This window comes from Neolamprologus multifasciatus, chromosome 7 (assembly GCF_963576455.1).
Source record: "Neolamprologus multifasciatus chromosome 7, fNeoMul1.2, whole genome shotgun sequence".
Taxonomy (NCBI): Eukaryota; Metazoa; Chordata; class Actinopteri; order Cichliformes; family Cichlidae; genus Neolamprologus; species Neolamprologus multifasciatus.
In genome coordinates, this window is record NC_140445.1 from 11,302,662 (window position 1) to 11,327,214 (window position 24,553).

The following is a 24,553-nucleotide window of genomic DNA, read 5'->3' on the forward strand; positions in this document are numbered from 1 at the left end:
TATAGCTTTTCTAAAGTTTTACAAAAAAAAATATTGCATTACAGAGTGAAGGTGAAATATATTTTAGAACCTATTAACACACGGTACAAAAAAACAGTATAATACCTATCATCTGAACAATTTGTTTATTGTAAAAGAAAAGCTTTGTGGAAAAGTTACAAATGTACTTTATCAAAAGTCACTGCCTGCATTTTAAAACTGGCTACATCAAAATAAACATTTTAAAAATTATTGTAAAAGCAAAATCAGTTAAAGTTGTCCACAGTCACCTGCAACCTCTTTCTCATTCACCGGTCGCACTGCTCTGTTTCAGTGTGCAGCTTTCACCACCTCTACTCTTCAGGCCTAAAACCCATTTGATTTTGCTGCGCTCCCACAGATGTCATTCATTCTTTGCTCAGATTGGTTCTCCACGCTCTGGGTGCTACTCAGTTTAGCTACAGTTCCCCTGCTGCTTCGTGCAACCAGTAACTCGCCTGGTTCTGTGTCCATAATCCATTACCAAACCAGTTTAAGCTGAGCATAGTTGTCTAAGCTAACCAAACACTTAGTGCTGCCAGTAGCTAATTGTGCCATTTGGAGGAAAAAAAACATCCAGAGAGAGCAAAGTGGCAGCTAGTAAACTTCCACAATGATAGCCCTGGTATTTGGCTTTGATGCGGACGGCTGCAGTTTGTCCCACTCCCACTGTAGAGTAGAACAGAATAGAGTAGGCGTCCATGTGAAACTCAGCCTGTTGTGGAAGCAAGGCCTGGTTAGCAAGCAAGCGTTTCTGGTTAACTATGCTCAGACCATTTGCCCCTGCGGGGGAGTTTTTCTCACACATCCCTGCTTGGATACGTTGGGTATTACTCTGTGAAAAGTGCTACCTAGTTAGTTGGCCTTTCTATTTTGGAGCCTTTATTGTTTCTGTTATATCTTCCCCTCTTCTTAGCAGAGATAAGACATGCCCTTAAAGGTGCTCAAATGTCATGCTGAACATGACATCTAATTAAATATCTCTTTTAAGCTCCAAGATTTTTCTAAAGGCATCCAAATAGATGCTTAGACTCTATTAAAAGTTGGATGGCTGACAATTTTCCCCAACCTAAATCTTCATTTGTGTCCCTGAAAGATACCTGAGATAACAGTAGGTCCCCCTTGCCTCTTTACTTCTACCAGGAACCTTGCTTAACTGCTGACTCGGCTTTGAGTTTTTATGTTTATGCCAAATATCTGGTTCAAGCTTGCTTTTTTAATTTAAAAATTATTACAAGTTAATGTCTTGATGCATGCTCCATCCAGGTAAAGAAATCCCAAAAGGTCTGAACACGTCTGGACGTCCACATGACCCATTTAATCCAGATAATTCCACATAATTTATTATTCAGATGACATTTATTATATTGGAATTGTTAAAAAGAAAATACTAGTACTATATACTATATATACTAGTACACTTGTTTAAAAATTCAAGTACTTTTAAAAAGTTGGGATGGTGTAAAATTATTCATTTGTTTTACCTGAGAGAAGCAGAAAATGCTAATACAGATTAGGTGTAAGGAAGACAATGAAAACACAAATGCCTGCTGTGCTGCGATTTAAAGGGAAGAACCTTTTGATGCTACAATGACTTGTTGTTTTTTGGTGTCTTTGTTGTAGACTTTCCTGGGATTCAGGGCAGAGTTATGTATTCCTGATGTGCTGTAGCCCTCACTGGACAACAGGTTCTCTCTGCTTTCGTCAGAATCTGAATGATGCTGTTTGAGTGAAAAGAGGAAAGATATCTTCAGCTTTCCACAAAGCGCACACATTTTGACAGAATGTATTTCATGTCCTTACGTTTTTGCGAAAGATTCGGTGCAGCAGGCTGCGTTTGGGGCTCTCTGGGGCCTGGGACCAGATGAGATCTGGAGATGCAGATCCCTTAGGGCCAAAAACATTCAGTTCTTCAAAACATCCCGTTTCTATTAGCTACATGGAAGACAGAGAAGGAAGGTGAGGTTTGAAGCTCTTGTCTGGATTAACCCTGGTAATGTAACCTAGAACTTGCCTCATTTTGCCAAATTATGGAATTGCTTCCTGTGTTGAACTGGGAGTAGAAGAAGATGTCAGTCTGGTCAAAATGGACTCCTTTCACTGTAGAAAATTCTTCTATGTCCTGTACATCAGTGCAGTACACCTGACTGGGCTAAAAATAAAAGACCACATGCAGTGATTACAAATTTAAACGGCTTTAAGATTGTTAAAATGAACACTTCTACATTTGATCAGTTTTTATTTAAGTACTTTACATACTCTTTAAAAACCAAAGTCACTTGACAAGATATTTCTTACATTGAAAACACTACATCCAGCTAAATGGAATCCAATTTAAATACATAAATGTAATCATGTATGTATGTATGTATACATATTCAAAATTCAAATTCATACACACATATACATACATATCTAGCTATCTAGATATCTGTCTCTATCAATCTATAGATATAGATATCTCATTTGGGTACTTGCATCAGGTTTAAATGGGGGGTCAACGCGTCCTGCCTCCAGCATCCGAAAGTTGATCTCTTGGAAGAAAGGATGACATTTTACATCTTTTCCCCCAGACTTCTGGGAGCCCAGTCTCTTTGTGGGGTCCTTGGTCAGCAGCTACAATAGTGGAAAGAAAGGTGTTCTCATTGCTTGAGAAGGTGTAAGCAACCCTGAACCTATCCTATTAGAATGTGACTTGGCTTTTGGAAATTGTTGTACTGTGTCTTAACAATCTGGTTAAATAATAAACAATCTGACATACATCAGGGGATAAAGGTATGATGTGGATGAAAGAACATCTTCTGTGCATGTTGAAATAAAAATAGTTTCATTTTGAAGAACTCACTAAGGAGCAGATGTCTTTTGTCTCCTTGCTGAACTGGTTGCCATATTCTTCATGTTCATTCTGAATCCTTCTCTCCATTTCTGAGGATTTAGGCTTTTCTCCTTTGGCCCTGAAAGGGGGCCGACCTGCAGTCATTTCATAAATCAGACACCCGAGGCCCCACCAGTCCACACTCATTCCATAACGCTCATAGCCGATCACCTCAGGAGCTGAAATGGGAATGCAAACGAATAATCTTTTTATGCTTTGCTGCTGTTACTTATTGCCAAGGCAATATTCTTGTGTACTCTGTAAGTCTATATTTCCATGTCGTGAAAATTATTAAAAACCAAACCCTGACTAGTCTCGTAGTTCCTGCTCCTGAAAAACAACCCCAGAGAATGATGCTGCCACCATCATGCTTCCCTGTAGCAATTGCATTGGTCAGGGGATCATTGGTGCCTAGTTTCCTCCAAACATGACACTTCAAATTAAAGATTTCAATCTTTGTTTCATCAGGCCAGAGTTATATTTCTCATTGTCTGAAAGTTCTGCAGAAATGATTATCCTTTTGGGAGGTTCTCCTCTTTCCACAGTGCAATGCTGGAGCTCTGCCAGAGTGAACATTGGCTTCTTGGTCAGTTCACTGACTAAGACCCTTCTACCTCAATTTAGATAAGATTGGCTGGAGTGCTTCCACACTTCTTCCTTTTACGTCATGATGGAGACTGTTGTGCTCATTGGGAACTTAAATACTGCTGAGATCTTTCTGTACCTTTCCCCAGATCTGTGCCTCAATACAATCCTGTCTCTGAGGTCTACAGACAATTCCTTGGACATCATGGCTTCATGTCCCAGTAACTTTACCACAGGTGGAGTCCAATCAAGTCATAGAAACATCTGACCAGTGCACCAGGATGCAACTCACTTTGGAGTCCTATGGCAAAGTCTGTGGGTAGTTAAGTTACAGTTTTGTTTTGTTTGTTTTTTTAAATAAAATTGCTAAAAAAAAAAAAAAAAAAATTCAAGCTAATTTTTTCACTTTGTCAATATGTGGTATTGTGTGTAGAGGTGAAACAAATGAATTTAATCAGTTATGGAAATAGGCTGTAACATAACAAATGTGGAACAAGTGAACCACTGTGAACATTTTCTGAAAGCACTGTAGACATAAAGTCATAATAGGTTCTTTCTTCCCATCCAGTTGACAGCATCAGGTAATTTGAAAGTTTTAAACTATTACAATACAAGAATTCAGAGATTCTACATTGGAGACACCAAACAACCATCCTATCAATGCATGGCACAACATAGCAGGACAAGACCCGCTAAAGATCTGCACCTAAAGGTTAAAGGTCAATCTTTTGAGGATGCCAATTTTCATATTCTGAACTGAGAAGACAGATTGTTTGAAAGAGGAGTAAAAGATGCCATCTATGTTCACTGTGAATGACCATCATTGAATAGAGGGGGTGGCTTGTGACACCAACTGTCAGTCACATACAATGCAATTTTAAGATCTATTCCCAGGTGCCTCAGGTTTCTATTAACCTCAGGTTAATAGGGTGAGCCAAGGTATCACATTAGTTTCTCTCAAAACCTCTGCTGATCATGATCCACGCCTTTTTCTCACCTTGGCTCATGTGACACAATTAATAGTGGGTCAACAACCCTTTTAGTGACAAGCCCCACAAGGATTTAGAAACCTGGGACTCATTTGGTTTTAGAACTGAAGACGTTTTTTGGATGAGAGGTGAAACATCTTCAAGAAACTTAAAGAATTCCAATTCCTTTCTTTCAAAGTTCCTTAGAAAATAGCAAAATCACAATTTGCTTTGCTTTGATTTTATTGACAGTTGTTTGATTTTTTGTTTCTGTTGTTTTTCTGATGTGTTAAAACAAACAATCAGGTCTACAAATCACCGGCTCCCAGCACGATGCAAACTGCACCATAAACTTAAATTTCAATTAGTGACTTTGTGATGGATAAACTTACATAGATAAACTCTATGTAAGTACTTATGCAGTCCATCCATCTGTGTGCAGGCCAGTAAGCACCACTGAGAGGTATGGATAAAAGTCATACAATCATAAAAATAAATTGCTTTGTTTTCCAACACACTCATATAATCTAGTGATTTATGTGGGTCTGTAGAAGTTCCATACATACCCATATAGCCCAGTGTGCCCACCCTGCCTCGTACTAGACTCCCCTCAGACATCTTCACAGCCAAACCCAGGTCAGAGATGCGGATGTGTCCTTAATGGAACAAAAAAAGTAAGATTAACTGAAATGGCATGATTGTTGAGATTATTTTTCTCACATACTTTCACTTTTGCCCTGTCAAGTTAGGCTTCACTTTTCTCCAGCTGACGCAATGGGAAACTACAACTGTTGCTTTTATTCCAAGAATGAAGGAACAGGTGTGGAAGTTTCTATAAATAGATAACAGGTTTTTTTACTTCCTCAAACTACTTTTCTTTTCTTTTTTTACCCCTGTCAAAATACAATCAACACAGATTTTTCTTGAGAGCAGGTGGATGCTTCTGATAGGCTGCATAAGCAAATGTGTGGCATTTCAAACAGTCAGATTATTTTCAGAGTTAAAAATAGCCAGAAAGTAACTGCCAGCTTTTGCTATGTGTGGATGTTGGAATGCTATCTGCTTGGATGTTACTGTAGTAAATTTGAGGCTATTTATAGTACATGAATTATTAAAAAAACACTGTTTTGTAGTTGCACATACCATTGTCATCCAAGAGAATGTTCTCTGGCTTCAAATCTCTAGAAAAAACACAGCATTTAAAAACTTCTTCCCGACTAGTAGAGATGTGATTTAATGCATGTAGAAATACACTTACCTGTATAATATTGACTTCTGGTGGAGGTGAATTAAACCACAGCAGACTTCTGCAGCGTAGAAACGTACCCTGTCTTTGGTCAGACCAGGTGACCCCATGCGATGTATGTGAAACCCTAGGTCACCGCCGTTCATCATGGTCAAAACCATACAGAGATTGTGCTTGGTCTCATAAGCATATGCCAGATTCACCTGAACAATAGAAAAATAAAACAAAAATAAGAAAACAAAACTCACTAAGGCATCAGCAATACTATAAATTCAGCTTTTACAAAATACTTGAAACAATTCAGTATAATTCAGTGTAGAACACCACTCGCTATGAAAGAAAGCCAATCATAAGGATTAAACATTATCCTTAACCTCCTAGGACCTGGCATCCACATATGTGGACATCACATTTTGGGTTATTTAGACCAAAATACTAAATTTTGCTCTATATCCACTTACGAGGACATTATACTGCTACTGTTCTATCGAAATGTTAAATGAATATCCTCATATGTGGCTCTCATTTTTCTTAGAAACAAAAATCAGGTAAAAAAAAAAATCTGGTAATTCTTTGTTTTTACATTCATCGGGTCCCAATCAGCCCAAATATCAAAGAGAAATTAAAAATGCATGCCATGGAAGTTCCGGTCTTAGGAGGTTAAAAGAAACTGCAAATACACATTTTAGAAAAATGGAGTTGTGCTCACTGATTATAAAAACTTGACATCATTCTAAAGGCAAATAAGACTATTTGATCACGAAATTCATCTGAATCAGTAGATCAGTATAAACAGAATTCTGTCTGACCGAGGTTGCTTTTGAACTTGTTCTCTCCCTGATTATTTTATACTCAGCTATATTGCTGAGACGTGGTATGGTGGCACCAAGAAAGTCCTTGGTTTGAATCCAGTCCGAGGCCTTTCTGTGTATAGTTTGCATGTTCTCTCTTCATCTGCATGAGTTCTCTTAGAGTTCTCAGACTTCCTTCCACACCTCAAAGATGATGATGAGTCTGAATAGTTGTCTGCCTCAATGTTAGCCCTGTTAGTCCAGCCTCTCATCCTGTGATGGATGCGATAGGCTACAGCCTCGCTGTAGTGGATAAAAGCAGAAGAGGATGGATGGATGGAAGAAAATTGATGGATGGATGTGTGTCAGAACATGTATAAAACCTGTTGAATGATGTGAAGAGTCTTGAATTAAGCATATATAAATAGTAGATCGACTGGTACTTTTCTGCCTAACTTGAGCACTCAAGGATAGGTGAGTATGCAGACAGGAGCGACCAACCTTCCAGTTAATAATTGACCTGCTCTACCTCCTGAGTCACAGCCACCTCTTCTGTGTCTTTTATAAAACATAGAGAAGAGTTCATGTCCATTATCCCTATCCCAACTGTGATAAGGTGAAAGATGGGGTATACCCTATACAGGTTTCCTATTGGTGTCACAGGATGAACTTCTCTTCACTGTAAAAATACCTTGTATAAACATTCAATAAAGATCATTTTTGTTAAATGATTTGTTCAAACATTCAAACAGTGTCAGTTATGATGGAATTGTAAAGACTATTTTGAATTGCTTATTAATGTCTAGTTCGGTGTGAACTTAAGCTTTATTAATCTCTGTCTCTCTTCCACAGCATGTCTTTTATCCCGTCTGGGGTGATAGTGGCTCAAGAGTTGGGAGTTGCCGGTTTGAGCCGGCTCCGACAGTCTCGATCGTTGTGTCCTTGGGCAAGACACTTGACCCATTGCCCACCTACTGGTGGTGGTCAGAGGGCCCGGTGGCGCCAGTGTCCGGCAGCCTCGCCTCTATCGGTGCACCCCAGGGTGGGTGTAACTTGCCATCAACAGTGTGTGAATGTGTGTGTGAATGGGTGGGTGACTGGATGTGTAAAGCGCTTTGGGGTCCTTAGGGACTAGTAAAGCGCTATACAAATACAGGCCATTTACCATTTACCGTCTTCTCTCTCTCTCCCCAACCAGTCGCGGCAGATGGCCGCCCCTCCCTGTGTCTGCTGGAGGTTTCTTGCTGTTAAAATGGAGTTTTTCCTTCCCAGTGTCGCCAAAGTGCTTGCTCATAGGGGGCCATATGATTGTTGGTTTTTTCTGTGTATGTATCATTGTAGGGTCTACCAAACAATATTAAAGTGCCTTGAGGCAACTGTTGTTGTGATTTGGTGCTGTATAAATAAAATTGAATTGAATTGAATTGAAGTGAATTGAATTTAGTCACAGTGTAACTCAATAACAGTGTATATGTTTATTTTAAAGAAGAAAGAAATATATACACTGTTACAATAATAACCATTGTAACAGTGTAGGTCATGGATTTGCTTTTTAAGAATAACCCAACTTTGCTTACACAGATAACACTGATTAACAAACATACTGATTTTTAAAAAAAATGAACAAGGCAATGTGAAAACAATCACAATGAACAAAAACTAGTTTGACAATGTAAAAAAAATTGACAAATTAAAAAATGAGGCAAATATTTGAAGAGCACAGCAGTCTCACCACAAAGCGACTGTCCAGTTCCTGTAGTATCTCTTTCTCATTGAGAGCCATGTCCTCTCCTTTCCTCTTCTTTACATGGGTTTTTTCCAGCTTTTTGCAGGCATACATCTTGCCTGTGGCTCTCACCTGACAGGCCCACACCTCAAGACAGAATAACAGGATTGTAAGACAATAACACCCTTGTCTAATGCTGTTGCCAGTATCAGAGCTGTTCAATATGTCAAAAAAGAATAGGGCGCTGCAAAGTGAAAGTATACTAATATATGTAAGGGAACTAAAGAGTAACAGAGATGTAGAACTGTGTTGTGAAGGTCTAAGTCCATGAATTCCCCCAAGGGAATGTAAAATTTAAAAAAAAAAAAAAAAAAAAAAAAAAAAAAAATTGATACACCGTGGGTAAAGACATACCTCAAAAACATATACCATAAAGTGTCTAATATGCTAACACTGTGTCTTAGAGTAAATCCCAAAACATACATACCGCTCCAAACCCTCCTTTCCCCAGTAGTCTGTACTGTCGAAATGTGTGCTTCGTGATAGGCTGCCTTGAAAGAGACAGACATGTTGTTTTCATTTGAAATATTTTTGTAAATACATTTTTTTACAAAAGAAGAACTGTAAACAGCAGCTACTTGGCTAACCACTGATCCATGAAACAATTTGTCTCATACCTTTGTTGGGCATACACATTTACTGACCTCTCCAACTGTTTCCATTGTAGAAAGCGGGCAAAGAACATGCTGTCCTGGTACTGGGCGAAGGGCTCATTGCTGAGGTATTTATGTAGGTCTCTAAACCACAAAAGAAAGATGAACTCCATCTGCTCCATTGGTCAACAGTTTTCAACAGCATGTGCCACACTTTAGAGAACTGATTCTGAAAAGCAGTTCTTCTGTTGGCTACTGGACATACTGTATATATTACTGTGTATATCCCAGTAATTTAGCAAAATTAGAAAAATAGTCATCGCATCAGGCCATCAAAACTCCAGTTAAGCCAGTAGTTAAAATTATATACAGTCAGTATAGTGCAGTGTTATGGTTAGATGCATTCAGATGTGTTTGATTTGAAGAAGATTTGGGCATGGATGTCCCAGAAAATTCACACCAAAATCTGACTGTGCAATACTCAAAGAAATTACAAAACACACAAAAAATACATCTCACACTCTATAGGCCTCTGTTAGCATGCTAAATGTTAAAGATTTACAACAGTACAATTAGAAAAAGATCTAATAAGTGTTGCTTCCCAGGAGAAACTTGCTTCTCTCTAAGTAAAATATGGCATAGCTCAAGATAAATCTGAAACCCCTAAACCTTCTGGAACAATGTCCTTTGGACAGACAAAACCAAACTGAATACATTTGGCCACAATGTATAATGCCAGATTGGTGAAAATAACCTTTTTCACCAATGCAACCACAGGACCTGGGCACTTTGCAGTCATTGAGTCGACTATGAATTCCTGTGTATACCAAAGTATTCTAGACTGCATTGAGTCCCCTACAAACTTTTTTTTAACATCACCATCTATAAGCAGACCAGAGAGATATAACTTACTCCCTGCAGCCATGAAAGACATCACCACAGGGATTGAGCTCCAGACTCTGTTTGCAGCTTCTTTCATGCCTCAGTAGGATGGACACACACTCACTGGACTGAGGGAACAATATACACTTGGATAAAGTGATGTGTAGCATGATATAAGAATTCTTGTTTCAAACTTCAGATCAACCATGTTTTCCACAAATATTGTCACACCTGCTTCATGAGGAATCTCTGGATGATCCTGTTCCCAGACTCTTTCCTTTTGTCATCTGACTGAATGTCAAAGTCATCCTAAAGAAGAAAATAGGTATTAAGATTGTTTTCATATGTAAATGCAGAGTCTATATGTACAGGTTAGTTCTTCAAAGGGTTTAGACAGTAAAATCTAGTATCAGACAGAAGGTCTGATGTCAGTTTTTCTGAAGTGATTTGAGCTATTTACTGCAAAATGTTTAAGTGATCAGACATACAGATGCTCACACATGAAGCAAATCACCAGTAAATTAAATGGTTTAGCTCATTCACAATCTGTAAGTCGTGCAATAAACTTAAAAAGATCTTGTGTCAATGAATAATTTATTGTTAACAAAATGTTGTGTAAACTCGGGCGGTTAAAATGTTTTAGAGAAGCACACTTCTCATCTAATTTCTCAGGTTTAATATTGCCTTTGAGACCACCTACTGTATCCTGGATGCAGTTGAAGTAACGGTAAAAATATTAGTGAACTGAAGAAGCCTCTCGGATGAGAGGTGAAACGTCTTCAAGTAACTTAAAGAAGTCCAGACGCTTTTCTTTGCAAGCTCCTTTGACTACGATGACCTGGATGACTGAGAACCTTCACAGACATTAGGGTTTTTTGTTTGTTTGTTTGTTTTGAAACATTTGCCAGTGTTGCAGTGGTTAGCCACTTGATAAGGCAATTAGCTGCCGCTTAAAGCTGGTGCTTTGAGTGTTTTGAGGGTCAGGCTCATTAGATACTACCTGTCCAGTAACACTTTGTTTCTGCACAGGATACAAGGTTATATGAGCTGTTGTATCTACAAGAGTCACCTTCTTGTGCACTGAAAGTTGTATGTATGTATGTATTTAAAGGGTTTTTTTTACTCAATATGAATATACCAGAGTTAAATTTGGCTGATGTTTTTTTTTCTTATCATTTAATAATGCCGCGGTGTCTCATGCATCATTGTCCATCAGTAATCAAGAAAGAAAGAAATGAAATGAAATGAAAAAATAACAGATGGAAATTCCAACATGCTATAGATTATTTTGATGTTATATTATATGTGTTATGGTGTAATTCTTCAAGTATATTTTCAGTTCTCAGTTTTCTAATGTTCTTCATGTTAGTTTCACATTTGTTTTGCTCTTAATCTCTTATCTCTCGTTTAATATTTTTAAAAAGCGCACTGCGCTGCAATGTCATTACTTAAAACATACAAGAGCAATGCAACTATAGCTTCTGAAATAATTACTGATATTTAAGTGCCATTATTTTCAATATTTTTCAGGACTCAAATTCCAGTAAAAGAATTTTTCACAGTTTGTACCAAAGCATCCTGGAGGGAAATATAGTTCTGCAGATCAGGCCGACTCCGACAGAAGAGCTGAAACAGTTTCTTGCCAATAGGCTCCTTCACACATAGACTATAGTAGTCTCGTTCTAATGGAGAAATATAAAATAAAATATATGGTGTGAAATCTCACAAAGAACCAGAACTTGTTCACACTAATGAAACACACTTGCAGATACACACCTATGTTCATGGCCAGGTCTTTGCACTGGCTAATGTTGGGAAAGCGAAGCATTTCTTCCCATTTCCAGCTCCTTCCTCCACCTACAGACAGCGGGGACACAGAAAAGGAGTTCTTTAGTGTTGTGAATATGAATACATGCATATAACCAAAGTGCTGACATATCGAATAACTCAGACTGAGATGTCAATCAGCATGCCTAGTCCTTCAGGTTTCAGACAATAGCTTGTTCGACAACAGTGAGTGAACTATAAATAGCTCCAGGAACAAATTAAACAAAGCCTGTGGAACCACATTACTCTGCAACGTACTTTACACACTATCACTCATAGTTTGCGTCTCAATTTCCACACTCCAAATTGATTTCATGTCTCAAGTAACAGCAAATAAATTTATGTTGCCTTCAGAGAGAATTTCACTTTATTCAGAAATGCTAAAATTGATAAACTGATTTATCCTAAACTGAACTGGTGATTAAAAAAACAGACTTAAAACTCATCATTGATCAGGTTCATCATACATCATTCTTCCACACTGTGACTGAAAAATCAGTGTCCTGAGATAACCCATATAAGCACTACTTCTGATGGAGGTCATGTCCCAAATTGAGACATAAGTCAAAAATTGTCAGCATTTTAGCACGTCATCTTCTCACATAAACTTTCTGGATATAGAAAGTTCTTACCTTCTCTGGCTCTAACAAGAGCAGTATTTGCCGCAATGCTTTCGATTGTTTCCATGTAGCACTGTGCCTTTGCACTACAAGTTACCTTTAGTTAAGTACCGCACAGTATCCAGCCTTCATGCACAAAAGTAAAAATACAACTTCTCAGCAGGCACAGTAAATGGCAACTATTATATTACAGGCGGTGGAAATAGCAAGTCGTGTTGTCTAACCTGCAGTACCTGTGAGTCACTAAAGAATGTGGGATACTTAATGTATGACAGTGCACTCCAAGCACAGGACACGCCCTAAGTAAGAGAGGAGGGACAAAACACAAGTGTAAAGAGCATACAAATAAATCTAAAACTGTAGAGAGGTGATGGATTTGCAACAAAAGCAAAGCAGACAGAAAGAAAGAGTTATTAGAAAAGAGTTTCTAAATATTGACCATTCTTGATCAACAGGTAATCAGAATTTAATTGGTTTTGGACTACTTTTCAGTTCTGAAGTTACTCCCATTTCATGTCCAAAACCCTATTTTGACCAAAGTTGAACTTATCAGCTAACACTTGCAAGCTTGGTTGGCAAATCGCATACATAAACTGTATGAGCATGCAATAACATCATAAAACTAGAAACTGAAAGATTCACTTAACACACATCTATGAAGCTAATGTTCAGTCACTTGAAGACATCCCAATCTCCATTTGTATATAACTAACTAGAATATAACTAACAGGTCATATACACAAAGGGGTAAATGGTAAATGGCCTGTATTTGTATAGCGCTTTACTAGTCCCTAAGGACCCCAAAGCGCTTTACACATCCAGTCATCCACCCATTCACACACACATTCACACACTGGTGATGGCAAGCTACATGTAGCCACAGCCACCCTGGGGCGCACTGACAGAGGTGACACCCAGTGGCTTAATACTGGCCTCCTGAGGCACAGGGGTGGCTATACCTCAGCATGTACAGCAGGTCCTCTACTAATTGAAAATTTGGTGGTTTGATCCCTGGCTGCTCCAGTCTGCATGCCAAATATTCTTGGACAAGATACTAACCCCAACTTGCATCCTTTGGAGTGTGAAAGTTAGACAGAAAAGCAGTGCTTGTGTGAATGAAGCGTATTGTATTAAATCTTTTGAATTGTCATGTTAAATAGAAGAAGTGCTAAGGACCAGTGCATATACTATGTAGTTTACATTTATCATTTTTAGAAGGACACCACATACCACATACACCACAATGGACAAAAACAAAAACAAACAAATGGACAACTGTACCCTCATACACACAATAATAACATGGACTGAACCACCACTCACAACCACTAGCACTTTACATAGCCTCTGTAGAAATTATCCACATATTTCACTTATCTTAACTGCACCACTGTATATGCTGTATAGACAATCATTCTGTACAATATGATAATTATAATTCTACAACTGTTTACAACTGTTTATAAATTGCACAGTTCATATTTCTGTATAGTTTTCATATTTATATCCTGTTCATAGCCTGCACATAGCTTGTACACCCACTACAGCATACATGTACATACTTATAGTTATAGCATATTCATTACATACCTTCATTCATAACTTCCACAGATTCTGTAACATTAGCAAGTGTTGGAGGCCAGCAGGTGGAAGAGAAGGAAAAGAGACCCGAGGCGGCCGCCGGTCCAAGTGAGAACTGAACTTCAGGTAAGAAGTTATGACCTGCAGTCTATCTGGGTCAGATATAAACCAAGTTTAGGTGGAGTTTATTTTCGTTATTCTGACTTTTTCCGTACTGCGTACTAGCTAGCATGACGGAGTTTCTATACAGCTGGGTGGGTGCTATGATGTTAACGATGTTAAACCTTATTTTGTTCATAAGTTATTAGAGTTGCCAACCGTCCCGTCTGGTATTCAGAGAAAATATTACGCATTTCTTATTGAGGTGAAAAGGAACAGTTTGTCCCGTAATTCGGCTACACTGAAAAAGGCACAAAGCTGGAGTTATTCTGTGTCTTTGCTGCACAGCTGCCTCTTCTTCTTTCATTCTCCCCCCTCCCTCTCCCGTTTCTACTTCAATCATGAAAACTGATCAATGATCAGCTGATCGGCTCTCTTGTTTGTTTATCGCCCACTTTGCGCCAGAAAGAGAAAACCAGCCGATGTCGCGTTAAACAACAGCAGCACGTTTAAGCTTGATCAGCTGTTGTTAGGATTTATTTAATATTAATTCCTAGTATCAGCTGATGTTTGCTGGAGCCACAGCTGCAAAAAATCTGCTGGTCATGATGTCGGTTTGTTTATCTGGTGAGAGGGAAACATGAAACCAGGAGATGTCCTTACTGAATCATCAGAGCTGAACAGGTGATGGAGATACAGGTTTACCTTTTAGGTGACATAAATGAGTTGAAGGGAAGTTATGAACTGTTTCTGAGAGACAGATAACCCCAGGATCCTTTTTAGGTAGCTGACAGCTGGTAACTGTGCAGGAGCGGATCTAGCAAAGTTTTGCCAGGGGGGCCAGGTAGGGCATTAACAGGGAGAGGTGGGCACAAAGAAATACTTTTCTTTCTTATTCTCATTTAAAATGTCTAGCTTTTAAAAAATAATTATCTGAATCTTACAAAAAACGATTGATGCATATATACCATCAAAACAGTGTACATCACTGTCACAACAGCGTTTGTTTTCATTCAAAGGCTTTATGATTTTTCCTATAATGGCCGGTCTCTAGTCAAAATGCCCGGGCCGATTTTTTGTCCCCGTCCAGCCCTGTATGCAGCTCATCTGCAGTCTGGTGTTACCTACATCTTCCTATTCAGAAGGCAGAATTTCCGATTTCTGAGTACAATCAAAGCACCACGACTGCAGTTTTTTGTGTTGGATGTAAAAGGCGCACATGACGCTGTGACGTAGGCTAGAATCATGGCAGCAGTCAATGACGGTCCAGGCGTGGGATTTCTCTCGTGGAAATATGTATTATCTTTTCCTTTCTATTGGTAGGTGGCACAGTGCACTTGTGGCAAGTAAGCAAGCTAGAAGACTGGCAAAGTTATGGAAGCAACACATTAACAAGAGAATTCTGAGTAAAACCAAAGTTACTTTCCCTAGTAACTAGTTACTTTGAAAGTAACGAGTAACTTGAAGTAACTGAGTTACTTTTGATAGAAGTAACTAGTAATGTAACTAAGTTACTATTTTAAAGTAACTTACCCAACACTGATGACAATAAAGTTGAATTCTATTCTATTCTATAGGCTTAAAAGAGCCTAGCTGCTCTCATTCTGCTTTATCAAACTTTCTTTGGGTTACACAACCAGAGAGATAATAGAGAAGATAATTAGCTTTAAATAAGCCCATTTTTAATTTTCCAACAAAATACAAAACTCAAGACTGGTACAGCCACTACCAACCTTGCACACACATGGGAAGCCGTGTGCTGTGATTGGTTGGGGGTGAGGAGAAGAAGACTGGGAAAAAAAGCCACGCTGTGGAAGAAAACCAGCGATTAATAAAATTAATGATTAAATGGAAAGTTGTGTATAAACTAACAGTTTTCTTTGGTGGCATCTGGTGGCCAAAAATATAAAGAGCAACTTGAATCTACAAATTAAAATGAACAACCTGTCCCTACTTCCATGTGGGTATGCAATTAAACAATGGACAGGTACATTTATATATAATACATTATAACTTATATAATGTGTTTTTGATGTAAGCTTCTGCCCTGGGTGTAGAATTGCTAATGAACTAGTAAAATAAAAACATAACACATATTTAGGAATACGCAGAGTGTCTTCTCTTCCTCGCTGGCTCCATGACTCTCAGTATGGTGCAGACTGGTTTGCTATGTCTTGCACACAATCACCACCAAAAGCACTACAAATTGCTCCCATGATTGACTTTCTTATAAACCCCTGAATCGGGTACTGAAGCAGTAATGCACCAAATGAAGCTTTGGATGTCTCTGACCATGTGACTCTGGTCAGGTGAACCAACCCTGGATACAGTACTTCTGAAGCGCTGTGTTTTATTTATTTATTTATTTTATTTTTGGACACATGCACTTGAGCTTCAGACCATTAATATCCTGGGATAAGAATCGAATACTTACCTGCTTCACTCACCTGGTTTCTCGACACTGGCTTTCTCTACATTGTGGCTTGTGCCTGTCCTTACCTGTATTGTTCTCAGCCACCCTGCCTACCCCCCTGGACTCACCTTGTGGACCCTGGAAAAAATTAAACTGGACAGATTGACTCCAAACATCTCCACCTTGTAGCACACTTTTCTGGCAGACTCCCACCTTGATCCATTCTTCCCTGTTTTTAAGTAAGCCATTACCTTTCACTGCCACTTCTTCAGCTGCCCAAATCATCCAAACTCATTCTTGACTTCATAAACTTCATAAAAATTATTTTGTTCTCCTCCCTTAGTAAAATCCTCTTCTGTGATGCATGCATCCCTGTGATTACCTGCTGCTCCAAAAGTTTGGGTTCAATAAAGTTTTTGAAATCTAAAAATTATGTTATTTCTATTGTAGTGAAAGCTGATTTAGCATTCGGTGTTGTGACCCAAATCTTGTGCCTTACCTTTTTTGCCGTGTATCTACTTCAACTTAATTCAGCCTATAAAAACCAATCAAACATCATTAGGTTCCCCTTCTCCCACTTCCCCTTTCAACTCCACTTCCATATACTTTCAGCCACAGACACCATTCAAATTTTAAAAAGATGCCAATGTCATGGTCCTCTAAGTCCTCCCTCAGTCAGTGTGTGTGTGTGTGTGTGTGTGTGCACGCATGTGTATGCCTTGTGTTTTAAAGAGAGGTCTTCATCCTCCCTCCGCCTACTAGTTCAGTTAGTGGAAATCACACTAGACCCAACGAGTTTAGTGGTATTGGCTCCTCAATAAATACACATTTGTCATGCTTTAGCTTTTTGGGACTGCAGTTTCCTTTTGTACCTTCCTGTGCAGAATACCTGACCTTGTGAGTAACCCTGAGTGTGATGATTATGATTAGATTTACATTGTTCTAATGAATCAGCCTGGTCCAATGACTTTGCCCATGAAGACCAATTAACAAAAAAAAAAGTCCAAGTTTTGGCTGAAAATCAGAAGCACAGGGTGTCTTTATGCTGTGACTACATCCATATAAGAAGACTGAGGAGAAAAATAAAATGTAATCAACATGGACAGCAAACTGCGAGGTCTTAATCAAACTGAAAGAATCACAGAGAATTATGATCATTAAAGAAATCAATCAGTTGGACACATTTCAGCAATGACAATGCAGCTGCGATGCACTAAGTAAAGGGGTTTCTCGTAGTCAGTCCAGCCTGGTTTTATAGTTCCGAATGACTGCCCAATCACAGCTGGTGCTGTGCCCCTTTCTTGGGCCCCATGTATATGACGGGAGCTTCCATGTTGTGCTGAGACAGGTTATTAGCCAGTAGTTCGATGGAACTGGGTCCTTCTGGCGATCAGAATTGTCTGTCTCATCCATGTGCAGCTGGTTCATTTGTGCTGTCACATTCTCATAGAGTGTAAGTAGCTTGTTTAGGCAGTAGGTGTGAATCGTGTCAGTGATGTCCAAATTTTAATGCTTGAGAATCTTTTCTGAATGTCTCCCATGCGTGTGCAAAGGGTTGAGTTTGTTTACAAGACTATTATTTACATTACATTTGACATTATGACTGAGGGCTGAGACTCCCCCCCCCCCTCCCCCCGAAGGTTTGTTCCTTGCAGTAGCAAGTGCGACTTTGATTTATGTATCTGCACGCAATGGATGTTGTAGCAAAGACATGAAGTCTAGAGGGTGACAGATTGAGAGTTCTCTCAGCTCATTCAAATTCACAGCAGGCCACCAGGAAATGTCCATGTGTAAGATAAGATAAGATAAGATAAGATAAGATAAGATAAGATAAGATAAGATAAGATAAGATAACCTTTATTAGTCCTACGTGTGGAAAATTTGTTTTGTTACAGCAGTGGACAGTGCAAAGTTGCATAGAAAAAGTAGAAAAAAAAAACACTGGAATAATATATCTATGAGATTCTGTACACAATAGAATAGAATAAAATAAAATAAAATAAAATAAAAATAAAATACTATATACAATCGAATAAAATAGAATACAAATGCTATATACAATTGAGTATAATACAACAATGCCAGAAAAGAGTATTGCACTTAGTGTTATTGCTATTGCACATGTGTGGATGTGTGTGTTTGATCAGTTGAAGTCTTTGTTGTGGAGTCTGACAGTAGGGGGGAGGAAAGACCTGCGAAATCTCTCCGTCCCACACCGTGGGTGCCGCAGCCTGCCACTGAAGGAGCTGCTCAGTGCTGTCAGAGTCTCCTGCATGGGGTGGGAGATGTTGTCCAACAGGGATGACAGCTTAGCCACCATTCTCCTGTCACTCACCACCTCCACTGGGTCCAGAGGGCATCCTAGAACAGAGCTGGCCTTCCAGATTAGCCTGTTCAGTCTCTTCTTGTCCCTGGCAGAGATGTTGCCACCCCAGCAGACCACACCGTAAAAGATAGCTGAGGCCACCACAGAGTCATAGAAGGTCTTCAAGAGTGGGCCCTTCACTCCAAAAGACCTGAGTCTCCGCAGTAGGTACCAGCTGCTCTGCCCTTTCCTGTAGAGGGCATCTGAATTATGAGTCCAGTCCAGTTTATTGTTCAGATGAACACCAAGGTACCTGTAACTGTCCACAGTCTCAATGTCCATACCTTGGATGTTCAGTGGTTGCAGCAGGGGATGTTTGTGCCTGCGGAAGTCTACCACCAGCTCCTTGGTTTTACTAGTGTTGATCTGGAGGTAGTTCTGCTGGCACCAGTCCTAAAGCCTTGTGTCAGTTCTCTGTACTCCTTGTTGTCCCCATCAGTGATGAGGCCAACTATTGCAGAGTCGTCAGAGAACCTCTGCAGGAAGCACAGGGTGGAGTTGTGGGAGAAGTCTGCAGTGTAGATGGTGAAGAGGAACGGTGCCAGAACCGTTCGCTGTTGGGCCCCCGTACTGCAGACAACCCTGTCCGACACACACCCCTTAGTTCTCACATACTGTGGTCAGTCGTAACATGGAACTCATTTTTATGTTATTATGCTTCTGATCTTCCATCCATCCAGGACCAATACAAATCCAGGGTTAACAAATGGGCAGAAAACGTCTCTGAACACACATCCACACAGACATAAACTTCAGGCAGTCGCTAAAGAATTCTTTTTACAGAAAAACAGCCGCTACAAGACAGGACTTATACTTTGCATAGCTTCTTAAACATTTCTGCAACTTGTTTTTTCTTACTGTCTGTTCATAGATATTATTTATAAATTATATTTAAAAACCTATGTCTTTTTTTGGGGGGGATGCAGTGAGCAAAGTGAGCTAAATTCCTTATTTTGCCAATTAAAGATGATTATGATTATGATTTAAAAGTCCTACAATAAAAATCAATTGAAAATGAATTGACTAGATGTTGTGAAGCCGAGCCCAGGAGCACGGCATAAAAGGAGTATAATGTACGAGCTTATATACTGCTGTTGAAGGCAACATAGATGCACCTGCGTCTTAAGGACGCTGTCTTTGATCCGTTCCCTGATTGGTCCGTTGCTCTTAGAGGCGGGAGCTGTCTGTGAAGCCAAGCAGACTATTAGGCAATACACCTGGCTATCAAGATGAATGCGCCTACCTGTCACTTCCTGCTGTCGGTATTTATTCATTTTCACTTTTTTTTTTTTAAATTCTGGGGATAATTTGGCACGTCACTGCCATATTTGAATGATTTCGTCTAATGTATCCCTTGCAGCTTGTGGATCGCGCGGACCACACGTTGCGACCTTGGCTTCATGTTCGGCTTAAAGGAGGAGTAACCCTCCTGGACACCGCTTGGAAAACACCGTTTGGATTTTAATGAGCTACAGCTTCGGGGGTTGTTTTAATGTGGGCTCATATTGTCGTCTTTGTTTTTACAGCAGCAGGAGGAGGGAGGGACTGTGCCATGGAAAGGTAGGCACAACAGATGTGTTTGTATGCTTTTCTCTTATCGTTGGGAAGAGGTTGATACAGACTTGGCAGCAGGCCTGGCAGTGCGCGCTTAATAAATAGGCTACTAGAACAACCGCGGCGTACGACGTCGCTGTCACAAGACGCCGCCTGCGGACACCCGCAAACATGCTTGCGATGCGCATGTTTTCTGTACAGGCGCGTGGATGTGTGTCTCTTTGAGGCTTTTTACATGTATTTCAGCTGCCAAAAGATGTCTGTGTGGTAAAGTGCTCGCTTCAGTGTTGAACTGGCCTAAAGCACAAAATGCCTCTCCCCCCTCTAAGAAACTAACTCGTCACTACCCCCACCCCTGCCTCTGCAGGGTCATATGTAGGGACGTGGCAGCATATACAATAGAGACAACATTGTGTACACACACACACACACACACACACACACACACACACAAAGGCTAACTGCGCTATTATTACAGTAGTATAGTGCAATACAAAAAATCTGATACTTGCTTTGATATTAAATGACGTTCCTTCTTTACTCTGACTTTCTGTTGGAGTCCAGCTGAGGTGAGTGAGGTGACCAATTGAATTCCATTTTGGTTTAATTAGTGGAAACAAACACTTCTATTGCAGTGACCTTAAACTGTCCCATAATACTGACATGCTCACACCCTGTGCATGTTTTGAGACATAGTAGTAATGAGGTCCACTGTATACTGTTTAAGTCTTATTTTGGCACATTCTCAAAAAAAGAAAAACTGTTTTCAGACTATTTAGTGAAATAATCTGCTGTCTTCCCACAGTATAAACACATTAATTCTATCTATATAAATAAATACTTGAATAACATTATCAGTGTAATAATCTATTTATTATGGCACTTGTTAGTGGGTGGGGTATATTAGGAAACAAGTGAATATTTTGCCGTCAACATTGATGTATCAGAAGCAGGAAAAATGGGCAACCATAAGGTTTTGAAGGAGTTTGCCAAGGGCTAAATTATGATGGCTAGAGGAATGGGTTAGAGCATCTCTAAAACTGCAGCTCACTGTGTGTGTTTCCAGTCTGCAGTAGTCTGTATCTGTGGTTATCAAAAGTGGTACAAGAAAGGAACAGTGGTGATCCAAGAACACAGTCATGGAGATCAAACTGCTAAAAAAGTTTATACTGGTTCTGACAGAAAAATGTGAGAATACACAGTGTATTGCAGTTTATTGTGTCTGGGGTTGCATAGGCACAGACCCATGCTGACCCCTGTCCACTACCTAAAGTGGTAACAGTGGGCATCAGACCTCAACCATGGAGCAGTGCAAGAAGGGGGCCTGGTCTGATCTGACCTTGAACGATATTATAGTGGGTTATTTAGAGGAACAAACTGTCTCTGCAGCGGCTGGGTTTTGTAAACAGCACTGTAGGTAGGGGGTTCTCAGAGTCTACCATCATTTCTACAGTCTTGAGCGGGTTCAGCCCCAGATGGTTCTGACGGCACCAATGGACCAGCTGATCCACCTCCCATCTATACGCTGATTCGTCATTGTTCTGGATCAGACCAATGATGATGGCGTTATCCGTGAACTTCAGGAGTTTAACAGATGGTTCTCCTGAGGTGCAGTCATTAGTGTAAAAGGGGAACAGTAGCAGGGAGGGAAGACAGCCCTGGGGAGGCTGGTGCTGTGTGTGGGATGTGATACTCCTCAGCCTCATCCATCCACTGACAAGTGGATGTGGGTACAGTAAGATGGATGAGCGTCCAGTGGAGGATGTCTGGGATTACAGTGTTGAAGCCCCAGCAAAAGTCCATGAACAGAATCCTGGTGAACATTCCCGGTTGGTCGAGGTGCAGTCTTGACAGACCTATTTGTTGTTGTTTGGCCTTCCATCCCCGCGGTGAGTGGAATTTATGAGCGTTGGGGATCAAACCCTCTGTTTCTACGTCCCCTAGATCAGGACGTTTCTGTTAATAATATGACTTCTACTTCACTGAGCGTGGCGCTTTTTAACGCCCGATCAATGACTAGTAAAACGTTCTTGCTGAACAATTTTATTTTTTCCAAAACACTGGACTTCTTATTTCTAACTGAAACCTGGCAGCGCGATGGTCACTATTCATCCCTCATCGAACTTTGCCCCAGTGGGTACTCCTTTATCAGCCAGCTTCGGACGTCGGGTCGAGGAGGAGGTGTCGCTGCGGTGTTTGGAAGGCGGTTTCACTGTCGCTCAGTAATGGTCGGCATTTTTCATCGTTTGAACTACAGCTGGTTAGAATTGGAAATAAAGATCCATTTTGCTGTGCTGTTGTGTACCGTCCACCTGGCATAAACAGCATGTTTTTAAAGGAGTTCAGTGACTTTTTATCCTCGACCTTGAAGCTGTCCAGACTGGTTATAGTTGGGGATTTTAATATACACATTGATGAAGACTCTGACCTCTTTGCCAGAGGTTTCCTTAGCGTCATGCATTCGATTCATTTTACACAGCATGTGTCTGGTCCCACACACACCAAAGCACACACACTGAACCTTGTTTTTACTTTAGGTTTAAACATTGAGTTTATTTGTACTGATGACATTTTTATTTCGGACCATTGTTGTATTCTTTTGAACCTGTCTTTTCATCTGTCCCTCTCTCCTGTTCAACATGTGGTTAGCTCTCGCATCTTAAATTCCTCTACTGCTGTTAAATTTTCCGTTGCTTTTAATTTAGTCTTATCTCCTTATAACGATGTTCATCTTTTAACAAATCATTTTAATAATCATTCTCTTTCTATTTTAGACAATGTTTGTCCTGTCAAAACTAGACTAGCTCCGGTTTCAAAGTAGTCCCCCTGGATAAATGACAGCATTCGCTTCTTAAAGTGTTGCTGCCGTAAGGTAGAGCGTTTATGGAGGAAAACTCATTTGCATGTCCATCTCCTTCATTTAAGGGACCTTTTAGTCTCTTTTAACACTTCAGTTCGAGATGCGAACTAAGTTCAGACTTGGTGTCTAAGAGCAGAGGTAACCCCAAGGTACTATTAGACACTATTAGTGATATTGTTGCTCCTGCTCCATCTGCTGTCCCAATTTTATCAAATGAAGATTGTGAAAAATTTCTTTCTTTCTTCATTGAAAAAGTCAGTAACGTGAGGAATCTCTCCTTCTGTGTCTTTGTTGTCAGCTCCAACTCAAGCTAGGCCTGTAATTTTAGAAAGATTTTTACCTGTGTCCTTACCAGAGCTGGTCAAGTTAGTTGATTCGATGAGAGCATCCTCCTGCTCTCTTGATATTTTACCTGGATCTTTATTTAAAAATGTCTTTCAGTCTATCGGTCACTGTGTGCTTACAATTATCAATACCTCACTGATTTCTGGTCAGGTCCCTGTTTATTGTAAGAATGCTGTTATTCACCGACTGTTAAAAAAAAAAACCTAAGCTTGACGCGTCTATTCTCTGTAGCTACAGACCAAATTCAAAATTATCGTTCATTGCTAAGATTTTAGAAAAGGTTGTGGATAAGCAGCTTATAGCTGTTTTAGATGAATACAGCATTCTGGATGAATTCCAATCTGGCTTTCGTAGAGCTCACTCTACTGAAACTGCACTTCTTAGAGTCTCCAACGACATTTTGATGAGATGTGACGCAGGAGAATGCTCCGTTTTGTTGATGTTGGACCTGACCTCCGCCTTTGATACTGTGGAACATCATTTTCTTCTAGATAGGCTGAGACAATTTGTGGGTATATCAGGGGCTGCTTTGGACTGGTTTGAATCTTATTTGCATGAACGATCCTTTTCTGTGGCTTCTTCTAAGTACAGTTCATCTTCTATTTTTCTTGCCTATGGTGTGCCTCAAGGTTCTGTTTTGGGGCCTTTATTGTTTTTGTTGTATTTACTTCCTCTTCAGCACGTATTGAGCACTTTTAAGGACATTTCGTATCACTGCTATGCAGATGATATTCAGTTATATATCTCTTTTGAGCCCCAAGATGTTTCCAAGCTACAGATTTTTCATAGGTGCATAGACTCCATGAGAGGTTGGATGGCTGGAAACTTTCTTCAACTAAATGAGGAGAAGACTGAAGTCCTTGTTTGTGCTCCTTTTTTTGCCTGTCCCGTTTGGCTCTTTTGCCATCAGAATTATTGTCTAAAGGCGAAGAAAGATGCCCAACGGATTTACTTTACCAAATGGACCATTGCCGTAATGGTCTATTTGATTCACCTTTTATTGTTTATTTTATTTTATTTTCACTTGCTAAATACGGGACAGACTTGACTGGGGAAAAGAAAGGGGAGAAAGAAAGAGGGAAAGAAAAACAGTAGAGAACAGGGATGGGGATAAAGGGCAAAAAAACAAAAACCAACAAAATAAG

At 39.9% G+C, this 24,553-nt stretch overlaps 2 protein-coding genes across 3 annotated transcripts in view; one reads left to right on the forward strand and one right to left on the reverse strand.

Moving 5' to 3' along the window:
• Nucleotides 1-321: 321 nt before the first annotated feature.
• Nucleotides 322-12,449, reverse strand: grk5 (G protein-coupled receptor kinase 5). Its single transcript, XM_085167321.1, has 16 exons — nucleotides 12,204-12,449; nucleotides 11,521-11,601; nucleotides 11,314-11,426; nucleotides 9,976-10,053; nucleotides 9,775-9,872; nucleotides 8,914-9,006; nucleotides 8,697-8,760; nucleotides 8,216-8,356; nucleotides 5,705-5,895; nucleotides 5,590-5,627; nucleotides 5,013-5,102; nucleotides 2,864-3,072; nucleotides 2,497-2,634; nucleotides 2,033-2,170; nucleotides 1,822-1,953; nucleotides 322-1,739 (listed from the first exon to the last, which is right to left on the reverse strand). The coding sequence occupies exons 1-16, from the start codon at nucleotides 12,256-12,258 to the stop codon at nucleotides 1,581-1,583; spliced, it is 1,818 nt and encodes a 605-aa protein (XP_085023447.1). The 5' UTR covers nucleotides 12,259-12,449; the 3' UTR covers nucleotides 322-1,580.
• Nucleotides 12,450-19,821: 7,372 nt separating this feature from the next.
• The window catches only part of LOC146513820 (ras-specific guanine nucleotide-releasing factor RalGPS1-like), a 92,845-nt gene continuing 88,113 nt past the window's right edge, over nucleotides 19,822-24,553 (forward strand). Inside the window, exons 1-2 of one of the 2 annotated variants that reach the window (XM_085165714.1) lie at nucleotides 19,822-19,907; nucleotides 20,010-20,209. The gene's annotated coding sequence lies outside the window, so the exon portion shown is untranslated. Of the gene's footprint in view, nucleotides 19,912-20,009; nucleotides 20,210-24,553 lie in introns of both variants that reach the window. The other variant, XM_085165713.1, reaches the window with a different exon arrangement.

Bases quoted from the DNA above. Each gene is read 5' to 3' on its own strand.
- grk5 (XM_085167321.1), bottom strand. From the start codon at position 12,258: ATGGAAACAATCGAAAGCATTGCGGCAAATACTGCTCTTGTTAGAGCC. The intron at 9,007-9,774 runs GTAAGTTATATC...TTTGTGGTTTAG, and splicing joins GTCTTTCATGGCTGCAGGGA to AGACCTACATAAATACCTCA. The intron at 8,761-8,913 runs GTCAGTAAATGT...GTCTCTTTCAAG, and splicing joins CAATGGAAACAGTTGGAGAG to GCAGCCTATCACGAAGCACA.